Here is a 17474-nt window from a genome sequence, read left to right as displayed (position 1 = left end):
CTGAGAATGATCTGGAAAGGCACTCCAGCTGGTATGCAATTAGCCTTGCATAAAGAAACAACCACTAGATTAGCTTTGTTTTCTAAACAATCAATCGTGCTTGTATAGGCTGAACCTCTCACTGCCCTGCTCTTTATGTCAGCAGCCCTGTATCTGTAGAATGACTCAAGTGCAATCACTTTGAATCTTACACCTAAATTAACATTGGCTATGACTTGTTGATTTTAAATACCTTTTTAATGCAGAGAAACTCTCCCCTTCCTAGAAGAAGCCTGCCTAGTCCTGTAGACACTATTGCAACAATGTTTTTGTTCTTATGGATATTCAAGAAAAGCTGCTTTAGCATGTGAAAGATTAATTCACTAAGGATGTTTCAGGTAATCCATCTGTGTTATCTGATAGTAACCTCCAACAAAATGCTTTTGGAAGGCTAGATACCTTTCAAACAGCATTTTCTTGTTATTTGGGGTGGGTTGGTTTTCATTTTGTTTGGCGGGAAGTGGGAATAATAGCTCACAAGGGCAACCAGTGTTCTAGGTATTTAAATGTACATTATCATCTCTACTGCCTTTGCAACCTGCTTGCGGTAGTCCCAGCTGCCTTGTAACAATAGTTATAGTGCAGCTGCTGAAACCATTGATTCCTCTTAACCACTCTGCTTTGGAAACTTGTCTCTGTGGGGACTTAAGGAGGTGCAAGACCCATGATCTGGACGAAATGAGGATGGTTAGAGTTCCATGGATGAGATCTGCCTCCATCTCACAGTGCAGCTTTGTCCCTTGGGTTCTATGTTGAGTTTCCCTTGGAGGATGGCAGCTGTGTGTTTTGCAGAAAGCACGCAGGAAAAGTTGTTGGGACTGACAGAGCATGACTGAATTGTCTGACTGTGACAGGGCTAAACCTAGACTGGGAGTTGGGTTTGCTTTCAAATATTCTCACCTGCAAGAACTTCTATAGTGATTGCACTGATGTGACAGCAGGATGCAAACACTTCTCTGGTGCAGGAGTGCTGCAGGTCTCACCCCAGAGTGGTCCAGATGTCTGCTGTTGAAATGGCATGGAAGCTGGAGCTTGTGCATCCTCTAAGAAGAGAACAGCTGACAGTCATTCCCAAATTAGGTAAAAATGCCAAAATCTGGCAAGCCTTTGCCAAGTATTTCATAGTTCTCCAGAGTCACAAATGGAAGAGGTTTGTGTCCTCTAAATACTGCCCTGCCAGCTGGTCTTAATGTATCAAGTCCAACTGCCAAGCACTTGTAACCTCTTATTATTTTAGTGTACATGTCAGTAAATATCTTATCCTGACAGTTCTAACAGTGTTAGAGCTTGGCAAAACACATTCTAAAATAGCATTTGTTCATCGTCCAAAATCAAAATGTCCTGATCAAGTTGCTCTTAAATGTAGCCATCAGCTTTCTGTGGGACTGCTTATAAACCAGCTATCTGAAGCATATTATTTGCACTAAAATGGATGGTTTGTAACTTGGCCAAAATATAGTCTGTTTGTTAACTGTGTTTCTGTCTCCTGTAAGGTGTAACTCTTATGTGGTGTGAGTTCCCTCCTTTGTTAAAAGTACTGGTTGTGGAAGTTCTTACTCTATTGATCCTAAATGCTGTAAATAAGGTCTGCAGTCAGTGTGGTGATGCAACCCTTTTAAGTGCTGATTTATACATATTATTGACCAAACAGTAATTCTCTGATTTTAAGGTTTAATAATTATTGGGGTTAAGAGGGGATTCTTAATTTTGTTTGTCTTGTTTTGTAATCTTACACCTTACTTAAAATACACAGGCTGTGCATCACTGCTAGGTCAGTTCAAATGTTTATTTAAATAATTGAGAAACTAAATCAAATAGCTCTACTTCACGGCAGTGTACATAAACACGTCTGTCACGCTGGTATTTGGGACAGCCTCAAAAACTGGAGCAGGGATCTGCTCAAGTGCTCCAGCAATACTTTTTATGGAGTGTGCTTTCTCAACGTTTGTTTGTAATTATTTGTGCTGCTAAAGGGAGGCGCTGGAGATGTTTGCCAAAGGTGCTGCACCCTAAACCTGCAGTTTCCTCTATTAGCACCACCTCATGCATCGCGGGTGTGGGGCCAGAGGGGTGGAAAGCAGCTCTTTTACCACACCCTTTGCAGCAGGTTTAGGAGGAGGTGGTATTCTTTTGGTGCCAGGAAGTAAGTAAGAAATAAATGTTATCTTTAAACACCTTTTATTCCTTTCTTTCAGTACTGAAGTGATGAGTTCCATTTAATACTTCATCAGGGGATGTTAACAGTATTTTCCTTGGCTCAGATGGAGGAAAACTCGGCAAAGCTTGCATGGGGAGGGGAAGGAATCTCTCCCTCGTGCTGACAGGAGACAATTTCCAGCAATCGAGATGAGTCGGTGTGGGCTCAAACTGTAGGTTAGGCTGTAAATGCTGGTTTCTTTACCAAGCAATCACGGTGATGAGGTTCCCCTTTGATCTGTGAGTCCACTCAAACAAGGCAAAATGAGAGCACTTAGTGCAAGATGATATAACCAGTTACATATACTTGTTTACAAACTGTTTGGAGAATCTGAAATGTGAGAAACCCTCTTCTGAGATGTTTTGGTTTTTCTCTGAGGGATTAATTATTTCCTCAGAGTTAGTAAAATCCGGTCAAAACCTGACTTCTCTTTCTTTGTTGGAGGGTGAACAAAATTCTAAGGATGTTTTCAAAAGCTTCCTTTAACAGAGTTTTCTGAGATTGAATGATGGTAATGCGTTTAGGGACTGGTAATTGAAGATAATTCCAACGAATTAGACTTTGCAGACATTAATGATATGCTAGAGGAAGTCGGCTTATGAAGATCTATGCTGTGCTCTTTTTTTTGTCTTGATCTATTGAATAGCTTCTCTAATTGTCTAATACATATTCTGTCAGTATTTGGGTTTCTTAAGTATTTGCAGCCTGAAGAAACCAGCCTGTGAATTTTCAGGCAGTGAATATGATTAGTTTAAATGCCAGTATGTGAAAATAATGTGCTTTTCACAGTAGCATCTGCAAGGGACGTCTAACTTTGCAGCTACAGACTAAGTAATCAGTCCTGGCTTGACTATTTTTATGGATGAATATTCGTGCAAAACTCTACTCTCAACCTTTTATAGAAAGTATTTATTGAGAATCAGCAAAGATTGCTCTGCTGTATTCCATTTTTCCCACTGCAGTTGGGAGGACAGCCTAGGTGAAAGAACTTGCAAAAAAAAAAAGAAAAACGTTACTGGCAACAATGCTACTGGCAACAATGTCCCAATAGGATTATTCTTGCACCACCAGCCCTGCTGGGTTAGACATTGCCCTTCCTTCTGCAGAAACGTGGGACTGGTGCAGTTAATCCACTTGGTTATGTATTAAGATGTTTGCTGATGATAGCCTTAATTTTGTTTTCCTCTGTTGTTCTACTTCATAGAGACAGAGGGGACGAATATGTTTAATTCTGGTGGGAGATAACATTTGGGGTCAACATGGTTTAAAAACTTGAGGATCTTTAAATAGGACATTCCAAGTTGGCCCATAGCTTTAGCTCAGACTGAAGTTTGTGCCTATGTGACCAAATCAGTGAGTGTTCTTAGTGGCTTGCAGCAGTGTCAGCCCATAACATCATGTTTGCACACTGGCCTGAGTGATCTCTGTCCCCATGAGGTTTTGAGTTCTGTGCTTTTGTGGTGACTTGGTTGTTAGCTTTTGGTTTTGAAAGCTGTTAGTGCTTGCTGTCTTGCCCTTTACCTAATTTTAGGTGTAGAACCTGCTAATTGGAGATACAGCCATCGCAAATCAAGCATGCCTATGTGTTTGCTGTGCTGTGAAACTGCTTTAGTGTCAGTTTTCTTCCCAGCCTCCCTGGTCTCAGCTGTTAACGTTTTCCATTAGCTCTGAAGGCTTCTCTACTGCTATTTGTGCAGTACTCCCTTAGCTGTTTACTTGTTTAATGTATCTGTATTAACAAACATGAAGGTAATATGAGTATATATGACTTTTTTAAGTATCACTAAATCAAAATACAAGTTAAATCAGATAATGCCACCTCTCCAGTTTAACAAAATGAAGTATTTCCTACTAAAAACAGCAGCAGCCGTGATTTAACAATGTAATCTGATCTAATATTAGTAACAGGCTGTGCCTTTAGGGAGCAGTATAATATCCAATCCACTGAATAAAGTCTGTCTCACATTAAATTCTGGATCCCTCTTAAAAAGATGGCTTCCCAGAATTGTTTCAGTAATTGCATAAAGACTCTTGATTTTCTACATATTTTTCTGAATAATGAATAGAGAAATTATGTTGGCTCCCAAAATACAAATAATGATGAAATAGTGCTGTTCTCCCTGATGTCACAAGCACCTTCACCTCTCCACGTTACTTCTTGAGCTTTCTCTTCTTCCTCATGTGTCCAGGCAGGAACATTCCCACCGGGGGAGTTTGTCATGCCCAGACTGCCATCTGTGACTGCATCACCACATCTTCCAGCAGGAGCCAAAATCTTACTCTTGGTCATTTTCCAAATAAGCTGTGAGGGGATGGAAAGAGGGTCCCAAGAAAGCCAAGGGGGTTCTAGTCAAGGCTATGCTTTATGGAAAGAAGGAGGCAGGAAACCCTATGGAAGATTTAACTTAGGCAGGGCTGGAGTTTGTAAGTCTGCCAGCCTTTAATAATTTCTGGAATTTTGTATACATTCCGAGGAAAGGGTGCAATAAATCTTCATTAACCCTTCCAAAATCAAGCTGTTCACACCCTTCCTTTTATGTTTTTGATTGTGGTTTGGATATTTATTTGTTGGGAGAGTAGAGGATGTCAGATGTCCAGCGTTGAGAGTAGAAAAGCTGCCAGCGTCATCTGCTTCTCTTAGATGAATTTGTATTTGAAACATCGTGTTTTGGCTTAAACAGCAAGGTTGTAAAAGATATCAACTGACTTAGAGTCTGTGAAGCGTCCTGAAGGCAGGCAAGAGTTTGTGTTGGAAGAAGTGGGAAAAATGCTGTTTCTCCGTGTGAGGTGGATTGCTTCATATTGTTTTAATTCACAATGTGCTGCAGAATGACTTACCCCTGCCCAGACCTTGCTTCTGTGGCCTAAATTGTGTGGTAGCTTCAAAAGTAGGTCATGATGCAAAAGCACTGTGCTGTTTCTAGTGGCTCTTTTCTTTTTTTTTTTTTTTTTTTTTTTTTTTTTTTTTGTTTTTTTTTTTTTTTTTTTTTTTTAATTTTTTTTTTTTTTTTTTAAATCTCAGGTTTCAAGATGAACTTGCTAAGAATCTGACCTGCAGTCAGTATTAGTCATAGGGTTGTTTGGGCACGATGTCCTTGTAGAAGAAGCTGGTTTATGCTGTTGTGTTTCAATGCCTTTGATTACCTAAATGATGAATTAGATGTTAGGACATGTCAAATGTGGTTCTTTATTGCACCCAGTTAGCCTTAACCTTTTTCCTTTGGCAGGGTTTTAGTGATTCACAACCGGCCAGTCCGGTGTAGTGTAAGACTGTTTTAAAGTGAGAGACTGACTTTCAGGACCTGGAGGTAACATAGCTCATGTATGGAAATGTTGTTAAGCAATATATGATATAATTGATTTTTTAAAAAATTATTCCTGAGCAAGTGTAGTCTTCCCCCTCTGATAGGGTTAATACAGTTCTCTTCTTAGAAAGCAGTAGCTACAAAGCTTTCAATGTTTGCATTTAGCTGTCAGAACTCTTGAAACAACTGCCTGCCTATAATTGCTGCCCTTTTGAACCAAAGGCCTTATGACTCACCTATATAGAAAGTCATAGAGTTTGTCTACACATTTATGATGGAACAACTTCATCAGATCACAGAAGGATACAGCCCTTCCTCTGAACTTCCAGTAGGGTAGTTGAGCCCATTTATCCAGCTGGGCCAAAATTTCCAGGTATGTGTTCTAGATGCTTTTCTTCCTAGTGCAGTGACTGAACACCAAAAAAACATCCCTTGTCGCCAGTTCTGTTACTATAAACAGCAGCTAATTATTAGCAACAGTGTCACAAAACTGCCAGGGAGAAAATAACTGCCTGTTGGCCAAGCAAGTGGTGCTCTGCCTTGCATCTGGCAAGTACAAGGAGAATTTACAAGAGAGCTCTCCCAGCATGCCTGAGGATCCTTCTGCCTTCTGCACAGCAGCTGGCTGGAGCTGGGAAGATGAGTTTGCTTTTTGACCTTGTAGCCTCAGGGACCCACCAACAGCTCCTTTCCTCTGTGAGCTGCAATTTCACTCTGGCTTTGGGTATTACTGCCCAAAGGGACAATTGCAGCCACTCCTGTGCCTCCCTGTTACTGTGGTATGGATCCCTGCAGTCAACAGGATTTTATAAAGGATTTCTTTAGCTTGTTGGACATGTTTTTGTCAGCTTCATTTTCGGCCTGGATCAGTTACAGTGCCTGGTTCACTGCTGTGCTGCTCGTGTGGCTGCACAGGAAGCAGTGGGAGTAAGGAACAAGGGGCAAAGAAAAGGAAGTACAGAATGGTGCTCTTAGAGGAAGTACTTGTTTTATACCAGCTTAAAGTGAATGAGAAACCTAGAGTGTAAGAAGTGGAATAAGCTGGTAATGTATTTTATGTGATATTTCTTTACATAATCAGTTGCCTGATCTCACAGAGTAGTTTTTAATGTATTTTGAGAATGAACAAGGCTTTGTAAGGTGGTCCAGCCATGCTTGCAGAGGGATTGAAGGTCAGTCTTGCCTTTTAAGAACTGCTCTTTTACAGCAGCATTCTCTTTGTCTGTTGGTGTGGTGGAGCACAGAGCATTTGAACTCAAAACACCAGCAATTATGCTTGGACAAAAGCCATTTTACTCTTGAAAAGGCACAAGCCCAAACGATGTGTCCTTTCACAAGCCAGTCAGATGCCAAAGCAGAACCCATTGTCCACTTTCCATTGAATTGTGGAAGGAATAATAAGTGATGTTTGTCTGCAACAGGTGTAGAAGTGCCCAGCCAAACACTTATTCAGCCTGAAGAAAAGACAGATAAACTCAGAAACAAATGATGCCTGAAGAAAAGACAGATAAACTCAGATGCCTTTCTTTCTAATGCTAATATTAAAGCTAAACTTAAATCAGTCTCGATAACTCTTCAAGATGTGGCCAGATTACTTGAAAACCTGAGCATAAACCAATTTGGCAGAAAAGTATTTGACAAATAAATGGAATGACTGGGCACTTCCAGGCTTGTCAATCTGACATGATTCACAGGTGAAATAGTGTGGTTGCTAGCATGGATGTCTGTGAGATACACTCATTGAAGCTTTGGAGGAGGGTAAGTTGTAAGGCTCTGGGGAGGAATGAAGATCCTCTCCTATTAGACTGGCAGCTTCTGCAGTCTTACACTTTTTTTTTCCAAGTAAATATTTGAAAATTTCATGAAGAACTACACCTACTTGGGGTTTTTTTGTTATGTGGGGCTTTTTGTTGTGTTGAGCAGAATGGATCACTGACAGGTCCTAATGTGACAATGACAACTGTGACCAGAATTATTAAAGCCTATTTAAATTCTGTAATAACTGAATAATTGAGTCTTAGCTATTTTCCTTTGTGAAGATAGTGGTAAACAATGAGAAGTCATTGTATGCAATGATGGTTCAAGGTGTCTCTTCATCCTTCCTCTCCTCATCAAGAAGGTAAAATTCTTTTAAACAGTAGAATCTTTGAGTTAGAGTAGTTCCAACATCATTGGAAAACAATTCCTGTGAGCAAAACTGAATGCAGCTCTTCATTTGAGACAGCCTTGGTCAGTCTGTATCCCTTCATGTAAAAGAGAGTCATGATAATGGAAGAGGCAGATCTTGAAGAAGGAGATAACTACATGAATGACTGGAAGTTAATGCAATAAACTTCAAAGAAGAGGATGAGATAAGGGGTAGTTTATCTCTGTTCAATCCTCTCCTTTTTTCCTTATTCAGTAGTGCTTGGACAGAAGTGTTTCCATCGTTTTCAGTTTGCTCATTCCAGTTTTTCATAGGCTGTGCTTATTTTTGTCCTTGTCTTGGGATTTTATAATTAGTGCATACCACCTTTTCTGAGATTGTTTCTTACACCAGTAAATGCCTGAGGAAATGCCCAATGGCTTTATAGGAAGAAAACCTGAAAGATTTGAAATCTCCTCATGGTATCCAATTGGGCCCATTTAACTGTTTTCTACTTGCCAGCTTTATTACAGCTCAAAAAAAATACATTTGTGATTACCTGAAACGTGCTGTGTACTCCACAGCTTACAGTCATATGCTTTGGCATTGGTTCAGAAATTCTAGTTACTTGTCAAACAGTGCATTCCAATTCCTTGTTAGCAAGAGAGATCTGGAAACATGCATCAAAAATAGTTCAGTCTTAAACAATTTGGGCAGGATCACTGTTAACCTCATTTTATTTTGGTATTCATGGGTGTGCTACCAGTCTGCTGACCTCCAGATGGTGGCATCACAAGTGCAGGAACACTGCTTGTGAAACCCCCAAGTCCTGAACTTAAAAACACACTGAGATGTGTGATAGAAGTCATTTGCCTGAGGCATCATGTTGGATAATTATGTAGTGTGAGCTCTTTGTGCATCCTAAGCATCATAGTGCTCCCTAGGGAAAAGAAAACCATGGAATTTTGTGGGCTACAGATATGACCTATATAACACTTCCTCTGCTTTGGCAAACCCTGCGGAAAGGCAGTGATTTTCCTTTGGTTCTTTGATGGTTCACAGGCTCTCTCTGTGAAGAGTACCTATTTGAGGCTCAGGATTATTGACTTGTCAAGCCTGTAACATGTTTTGTGTTTGACACAGTCATATTATGCCTCAGTGGAAGGTAGGGAGTAAAATATAACAAAGATAAGATTGCAAGCAATTTGAGAAGCTTTATAAAATTTTGCTTACAGATTTGATTTTGCACTATATTACTCACCTGTTTTGTTGGAATATTAACTATTGCTTTATACGTTTTTGTCATTGCTGAAACATGGCCAAAGGTCAGAGTAAAATATGTGCAATTAAGCTGACAAAGAGCCAGTGTCATCAGTCCCCTCCTCCCATAAACACTCGCAAGATTAGAAATATTTCTGTATCTAAAGTTCTCTTCACACCCGACCTGTGAACAATGTCCAACAGGAATCTCTTCCCATGGATGAAATTCTTCATTCTACTGCTTTATTTGTTGTTAGTTATGAAAATACCCTTGAAAACCAGCCATGAAAAACAATTAGTGCTGGATTCAGACATCAGAGAATTCTGCATTGGTATTTTAATCCAGCTTCTCTTCAGGTGCCATTTACTTTGGAGTTCTTTGCTGCATAAAAGCCTCTGTTATATTTACTTCCATCAGGTAAATTAATTTCTCTCCCTCTTTGAGAAGAAAGAATGCCAGTATTCAATCTTGCCAAATTCAAAATTAACTTGGAAAAAAAAGAAGCAGAATATATATCAGTCTAAAATGAACATGAACACAACTGAGCAGGGCTTAGGAAAGAACTGAATATCTTTCTGAGAGGCTCTTGTTATTCTCTGGCTCTTGTATTAGACGTGCACTTGGAGTCAGATGAAAGTGCTGCAGGAAGTCTAGCGTTATGCTTACCACAAAATTGACATAATGGAACAGTAATTCTCTGTTCTTTTAGATAAAACCTGTCCATTGTGCCTCCTCCTATTGCACTTGAACACTGTAACTGCTTTTCCTGGCATGTTTAAAATATGCTGTACTTCTCTGTGTCAATTACAGCTTCAAAGTCTACCTCCATCTACCACCCATTATTCCTGGCTCTTAAATTATCTGATCACTCCCCATCATCTTCCACTTCAGAAATAACTTTTTCAGTGATCCCTTAAGAGCCTTGCTCAAATGGGCTAAATCTCAGATATCTGCTTTTGTCCTGCCTCTTTATCCTCTCCCAGAACAAATGCTCCTGGCTTGATGTCATCCTCCTTGCCATGTGCAGGCTGCCCTAGTGCATCACAGAATATTCTGGAGTGATGAACTGCCTTCCTCAGTGTCTCACCCTGAGGAACTGCTTATGGAAGGAGGTGTTTAGGGAAAGGGAATTAAATCCTTCGCAGGAGGGGAAATCAGGCATGAGAAAACAGTAGAGACTTTAAACCAGATCGTGCAGGAGAGTAATCCATGACACTTAGTCTGTGATGCCACATAGATGTTCTGCTGAGTTTTGGAAATTAAGGCCTAATGTGTATACTTTCAAATTCTATTGAATGTCGTGGTGCCTGAGTCTGCCAGCAGTTAAACATTTTATGACTAGTCTGTAATTAAAATAATTGCTCCTACTCCAGAACGTGTATTTTGTAGGCTTTACTCTCTCAGAACTTGTGTTATATAAGGTGGATGTGATTTTTTTTAATACACAGAGTACTTTACATTTATGATAAACTACTTACATCTTAATTTCTGTTAATTCTGAGTGGGTAGAGAAATGCTTTCCAAGTAGTTAATGCTTATAGATAAAACCTTGAACTTAAAACTTGGTTTATACTCTAGTTCAGTAAGTTATTTTAACTTTCTTGTGGAATTTAAAGATTTGTCCAACTCAAAATAAAATTTTAGTGTTAGTTTGTTGTTGAGGTGATCAATGGTGAGCATTCCAGTAATCTTGGGGAGCCTGGAAGAAGAAAAGATGTCTACCAAAAAAGATGCTTTTGAATAGAAGAATAAAATATGTAAAATAAACAATTCTCAGGAGGGTGTCAGCAGGAGGGAGTGCTCAAGATGGTGTTCTTATGTAGTAGAACAGTGTCTCAGGTCCCAGTGAAACAGAGCTGCTCTTGTGATGTGCTTTAAACACCAACCATAGCATCTGTTTCCTAAGGCTCAGTTTTAGGCACACCACTTAATGATCTGGTGTGTGCTCAAGCCCACAAAGAGTTTTTGTGGCTGCAACTGAAGAGACAGGGAATTGCAGCATGGGGACTTCTACTGAGGCCAGCTTTGCTGCCAGAGCCAGCATTTCATGGAACCATATCCCTGAGGGGTTTTGTCTTGGGCTCACAGCTCAGTCACCCTGTGTGCAGAGATGTAAACAGGCATCCTACTAATACAAACTTTATGTAACCTGACTTTTTATAAGATGCTTTGTTTTCTTCTCCTAAGTGCTTAAACACATTTTGATTGGCATGGTGCAGTATTTGTACATCTGCTTAGATTTTGTCCATGGCACAAAGAAGGGGAAGGTACAGAAGAAGCTTGTGTTACCTGGTTAGAATATATTTTAATAATTTTAATGTGGAAGATATTGTACCATTCTGCTTTCACAAATTTGAGCAGCCTCACAGGATGTGGGAGTAAGACGGTCTGGTCTTGTGTGCAGAAAGAAGATGAATTCATATGCTGTGTATATCTTCATTAAAGTTTAAATATTTAAATATCAATCCTTAGTTATATTCATCATGGCTTATTTTGCTTATGCTTCCTTGAGAAATATCTTCAGTATAAAATGGTGTGATAGTTACTGCAAAGTAACTTGCAACTTCCAAAAATCTAAATGGAGATGTGTGTGACCATGGTAATTGATGAATCATCTTCCTGGCATAGAACTGGAATATCCTATGCTGTTTCTGAAATGCAACCTGCTTTAAATTTCCCAGAATTTTAGTCTTGTGCTCCGTGTTCTGAGGATCTTGGACAAGTACCCTGGCATTCTTCTGTGGCTTTGTGTAGGACCACAAACCAGAGGAACTGGAGTACAGTAAAGCATCATTTAAATACAAGGCACAACTGCTTTTCAATGGAAAGTGCAGAGGTAGGAGGGAACGTGGAATAAAGGACCCTACTCTAGGCAAGGACAATGGAAAGCATGAAGCAGGAAATAGGTTATACAGTTAAGGGGGGGGACACAATATCCTGAAAAAGCCTATTGAAATTTTTAAATGCTTGCTTTTTGTTGCAGATTAATCAGCCACTCGATGGGGATTAACAGTGGAGCACCTCTTTGTGTCGCCTTTCCACCTCTGTGTAGCACGAATAACAACTTCAGCACTTCTTCAATAATAATTATGAAACTGGTATTAACTGAATGGCAATTATGGATTTTTAACTCTAACTCACAGTAAACCAGCAAGCCATATGTTGAAATTCTTACCAAATAGCTTTTCATTCTTAATGTCTCGTATCTATACAAGAAGTTGCAAGATACCTGTTTGTACAAGAGGAATATAAGCATTACTTGCCTGAGGAACAGAAGCTGAAAGAGAAGACACCCTAACTTGTTCGTGGAGTTATGGTAGTATTATTTATATAGATATAACAAATATATATATTTTTTATGGTAATGAAAATGGCTCCTCAGAATGCTGACTCGGAATCTATGCAAGTTCAAGATCTACCTGTGGCACAGCTTCAGAAACCAGAAAACAAGGAGAATGAAAGTAGGGAGGAGACCATTAGTGAAGGATCCATAGACCGGATACCGATACGTCTGTGGGTGATGCATGGTGCAGTAATGTTTGGCAGGGAATTTTGTTATGCCATGGAGACAGCTTTGGTAACACCTGTATTGTTACAAATTGGTAAGTAATTCTCATTTCTGTGAGTCGAAGCTTTCTATATATTTTTGCATTGATTGAAGCCAGGAAAAGGGGGAAGATGCGTCTGCCAGCTAAAGGTACATAAGGTAAAAAGGATTTTGGTTTTTTTCCTTAGTGGCTTTAGCACAGATTGAACTGTGTGATCATGTTTAAGTGGGAAGGATTTCTACATGCATTCATCTTCTGTCTAATATTGCTTCCCTCTGTAAAAAATGTAACCTGATTTAATTCTAAAATTCTCTACTACAAGGTAAGTGTCCTAGAAACTAGAAACAATACTGGACTATAAAGGATTGCAGTGAAGCATTTTTTTTAATTTATGGAGATATGCTTCAGGTTACAGTACTTTACAATATCTAAACAGTTAGATAAATTGGTTTTTTTCCAGTGAATTACTGTATTTATTTCTAACCACTAGAGAGTCTTGTTTTGTGTGATTAATCTGCAGTTTACAGCATGTGAATACACATGAATAAACTGTGATACCAATAGCCTTAGATGATGATGGGGGGAGTGGTGTGGTTTAGAATAGGGGTAGTCAGTGTTAAATTTCATGGTGAGTATTGTCATTAGGTTTCAAATAAACTGTTAACATTATTAAGAGTATCTGCTATTGCCTTTATCAAATACAGAAACTTGCCAATCATATATTGGAAAACATTACACAACATGGAATGGAAATGCCAGACTGAGTGGGGAGTAAACCAACCATGTGTGTGCACTGTGTAATTGTCTATATATTTGTATATTATATGTTTGCTTTGGCTTACCTGTGCCCTACCTGTGCAGGTGTGCTTTACAACTTGCTCAGCTGTGGCCAAACAGAAGCACTCAGCCATCTAAATAATAATGTTCAATGAGCACTATTTACAACATTGTTTAAAAATTCCCAGGGTAGCATCTTGAATGAAACACATGGGGGGTTTTTGTTTGTTTGACACGAGAAAAAGGCATTTTAGATTCAACTTCTGAGCATGTGATGTACAAATCCCTTCATGCAGTCTTGCTGCAGTTAAAAATGCATTTTCATATGAAATTGCTAGTTGGTTTATTTTGAGTGAATGGCGTGAATAATCAGTACAGTTAGTGCCATGGGAGATGCTGATGAGTTAAGCCTCGATGTTTTCCTGAAAATGTTTATTTTCAGAGCTCATCAGATGGTTTTCTTGGATCTATTGTTTGCATAGTTAAAACAGATTCTAAAAAGCTCCAAAAAAAGAGCTTTTGTGATCAGTCTGACTTGCTAAATAAAACACGTGCAGCTTCATCTAGGAATGTTTGTAACGTTTGTAACTTGTTCTGAGGTTTTGGCTTTCGGGTAAGTTGAGATTTAGAGACTTCAGTCCCTTGTACTGGCAGCATTGATTCAATAGCTGTGTACCATAAACTCAAAAACTTGCATCCTGCTTTGCATGGAGAAGATCCCTGGTTTTGTGAGTGACCTGTACGTTTTTGTTAGCTTTGTTTGTGCTGGCATTTGGATGATTAAAATGTATGGCTGGCTAAGCTGACTTTACCTTACCATAGGGTAAGGTCAGACAGTATAAATAAACCATCTTCGTAATTACTGACCTGTCTTCCAGTTTACATTTCTTTTGTGAGCTTTTCTAACTGTTTCCTCCAGATAATTGAGAAATATCTCTTCCCTTCCTTCCCTAACTCCAGTGATCAAAATAACATTGGGATTTGGGGGAAGGGAAGAAGAGGGCTCCCATTTCTAGAAAAGCTGCACATCGACAAAGCAATGTCAAAGTCTGTGGGGATGCAGCAATGATGTTCCAAGCCACAGACATGAGAAATGGAGGTAGCAGTTACAAATGTCAGTACTTTGGGAGATAACTGAAGTCTTTCTGCTTGGCTCCTGTGCCCTCAGCAGGGCTAAAAACAATGTTGGATTCACTAAAGGGTTAAGTTATTCACGGGTGACTTGTCTGGCCTCTTTGTTAATTACTCTTACATGGTTCTGTTTACCTTTATCAACCTCAACATCTGTCTGCCTCAGCATGAACTATATTTATTGCTCACTGGAGGGGGTTGCAGTATAGCTGTCGAACTGATGTAGTATTCCCTTTGCTTCTTGTTTTTGGTAAAAGCAAAGATCAGTTTCTGGGAGATTAAATTGGCTCGAGAAATTAGATTTGAGAATTGGTACCTGGGGAAGTGGAGTGACTCAACCAATTTTGCTTACAATACACTGAAGAACAAGAAGCCTTTTGGGTATCCAAAAGAAGATTACTCTTTACAGAATGTGTTGAATATTAACAATTAAACTTTGTGTGCTTGTGTGTGCTTGTGCTTTTCTGTACCTGGGAAAACTTTGATCACTGAAATAATCTGAGACTCTTATCAGATATCACCATGAAAACCTGAGGAACATTAGTATGGTGTTACACACTTTCTGCTTGGAAGTATTTGACGTTCTTTGCAGTTTGAGTACCCTGGATCAGAGGTGTAGTTATGATTTGGCAGATGACCAACCTGTCCTACTTGTTCTGTAATCCACAAGATTTTATCAGCTGCAGGAGATGGTCACTCTTATGGTCCCTTTCCAGTTCAGTGGTGGTTGAACTCATTGTGTTTAAGTTTCCTGAAGTTCTGAAATTTTAACAAGAGAACTTGAAAGCATCAGTGAAAACTGTTTGACTCAATGCATACTGTGAATTGGAAAGGTGCTGAAGCACCCAAGTTACTGCACCCCTACTGAAAGAAGCTCTAATTTCTGACTTTTAATTGTCTTTATTGCTATAACTGATGTTACATTGCTGTGTCAGAAATGCAGCTACAAATCTATAACAGCCTTGTAGTCATAACCGGGCTTTAGTAGCCTAGCAACAAGTACAAGCCAAATATATATTGCATGTTTTTTTTAATTACAGCTTGCTCTTTGGTTTCTTACTATCTGCAGCTTAGGATTCAAAATGAAGCGGTGAACTTGTTGAGAATTCAAACAATGTAAAAAATGCCAAATATGAGAATTCTAGTCAGAGTCCAGATGAAATTATATTAGTTGACACTTGCAGAAGTTATAATCTCTAAAAATCTCCATGAACCATTTTGGGACTTGTTCAACAAGCAGTTTCTCCCAGCCAGGTTAAATTTTACTAGAAAATAAACTTTCAGCACCTTCAGATTTTAAGTTTTACTTGTTCATGAGTCCAAGGATTTTGAGAAATTGAGTGATTTGTGTTATTCTTGACTATTAACACTGCTGTTTGCTTCCCCTGCACAGAAACTACAAATTCCATAGGAGCAGGATGAGGCCTTTGTCTTCTGAAACATCTGGTACTTAATGCTGCTTATCTGTGAGAGGGAATTAAAATCCCTGCTATTGTTTATAAATGATAGTGTATTTTCTTCCATCATTAAACTTGGCTTCTAAGGATTAAGTCTCTAAAATCATCCCCAGTTCATAAGTTCATGGAAGATTTGGATACATGATAAATTTATTTTGCACGGGATTTTGCTTGAATAAAAGTAAAAGGAGGAGGAACCGAAGATTGCTGTGGTGTAAACTTGGAGAAACTGCTTTTTGAAGAAACTTGTTCAGTGAAATTACAATACAGTACTTATGTTAAAAACACTTTAAATCATTAATAACAGCATAACTTGGTAATTTCAGATTATTTCTACTTTAATTCAAACAAAATTTTGGTTTTAATACAAGATGTAAATTTATTTTAGTTCTTCTGAAGGTGGGATCCATGTACCTGTTTCATTAGGACTATAGAAGAAAAAAATATATCTATTTTATGTCTTGGGGTGGCTGCTGCTTTCAGCATGAAAAACTCACTGTCTGACTAATGAATAGTGGTAGCTGTAAACATGAAATTTCACATTTTATATTTAATATGATAAAAGGTTTGTCAAGCCTTTACTGTTGCTTCAAAGGCTCTTTCAATGCTATTGAGTTTTCTGTGAATAGTTAATAGACACAAAAGTGACTGTCAGCACCAGAGCTGTTCCTCATTCCCCTGCATAAATTAATTACACTGGTGCTCTTTAAAAGTATCTGTACATTTACATAGTTTTATAAGGAAACATAAGGAAAATTACTTTACATGTGCTGTTTACCTATATAATGTCACTTAAAATTAGGGATGTTTGTCTGGTACGCTGCAGGAATAGTTGTGTTTTTTATGCATTTCATATCTGAGTGCTTCTCTGTGATGGCATCACTTTGTTTTACTGTGAGTTAATGGGTTCTTGTAGTAAACGTTGGCTAGTCTGCCATTAAATATTGAAGTTGGTAATTTTTAGCTTAACCCTGATCATCAGTGTTGTTTTTAGGCAAAAACACTGAAAAATAGAATTTCTGGAAATTGAGTATTTCACTGCTAATTATTAGATTTTATTAAAAAGAAAGGCTGAGCTACATAGAGCAGAATAGCATAGATTATTTTTGTCTGGAAATGATTTCTCTCACTAGATCATTTCAAATCAGCAAAATGCTGTGGTTGCTCTAGTCTCATATACATAGGAAAGCTGTTCAGGGGTTTGGGCTGTTATTTTACAGCTAAAGCAGTTACATAGAATATCTCATTAAAAAAGAAATTGTCTAACATTCAAAATTCATCCAGCCTAAAGCTTAACAGACTGTGCATAAAGGGTCCTGAAATCTAGTTCATGTGAAACTGCCAGTATGGAAAAAGTGTGTTAAGCAATAATTCAAAGTGCTGATTTTGAGAAATCTCTGTGGTAGCTGAGAACTCATTATGCAGAAGAGATTCAGTATTCCAGAGTGAATTCTTTTAGTTTGTTGTGTGACTCTCTCCATTGAAATGTAGTGTTGATACCTGCCTGAGAAGAATGCTTGTAGGTAAAGGGAGATTATGGAGATGTATTTAGAAACCAAGCATGAAATGTTAGAGATGAATTGGCTTCTAGGTCTGTTTCTTCAAAGGAATTAAGGTATCAATTGCTGACTCAA

At 38.7% G+C, this 17474-nt stretch overlaps 1 protein-coding gene across 3 annotated transcripts in view; it reads left to right on the top strand.

The window, feature by feature from the left end:
- SLC45A4 (solute carrier family 45 member 4) overlaps positions 1-17474 on the top strand; it is a 62519-nt gene that overhangs the window by 13835 nt on the left and 31210 nt on the right. For 2 of the 3 annotated variants that reach the window (XM_041479448.1, XM_041479445.1), the window contains exon 2: positions 11911-12529. In XM_041479448.1, coding sequence (XP_041335382.1) covers positions 12286-12529 — 244 coding nt within the window. In that variant the 5' untranslated portion in view covers positions 11911-12285. Of the gene's footprint in view, positions 1-1004; positions 1120-11910; positions 12530-17474 lie in introns of all 3 variants that reach the window. The other variant, XM_041479446.1, reaches the window with a different exon arrangement.

Source organism: Pyrgilauda ruficollis, unplaced genomic scaffold (genome assembly GCF_017590135.1).
Source record: "Pyrgilauda ruficollis isolate IOZ18807 unplaced genomic scaffold, ASM1759013v1 scaffold48, whole genome shotgun sequence".
NCBI classification, from domain to species: domain Eukaryota; kingdom Metazoa; phylum Chordata; class Aves; order Passeriformes; family Passeridae; genus Pyrgilauda; species Pyrgilauda ruficollis.
This window is presented reverse-complemented; position numbering and strand designations above follow the sequence as displayed.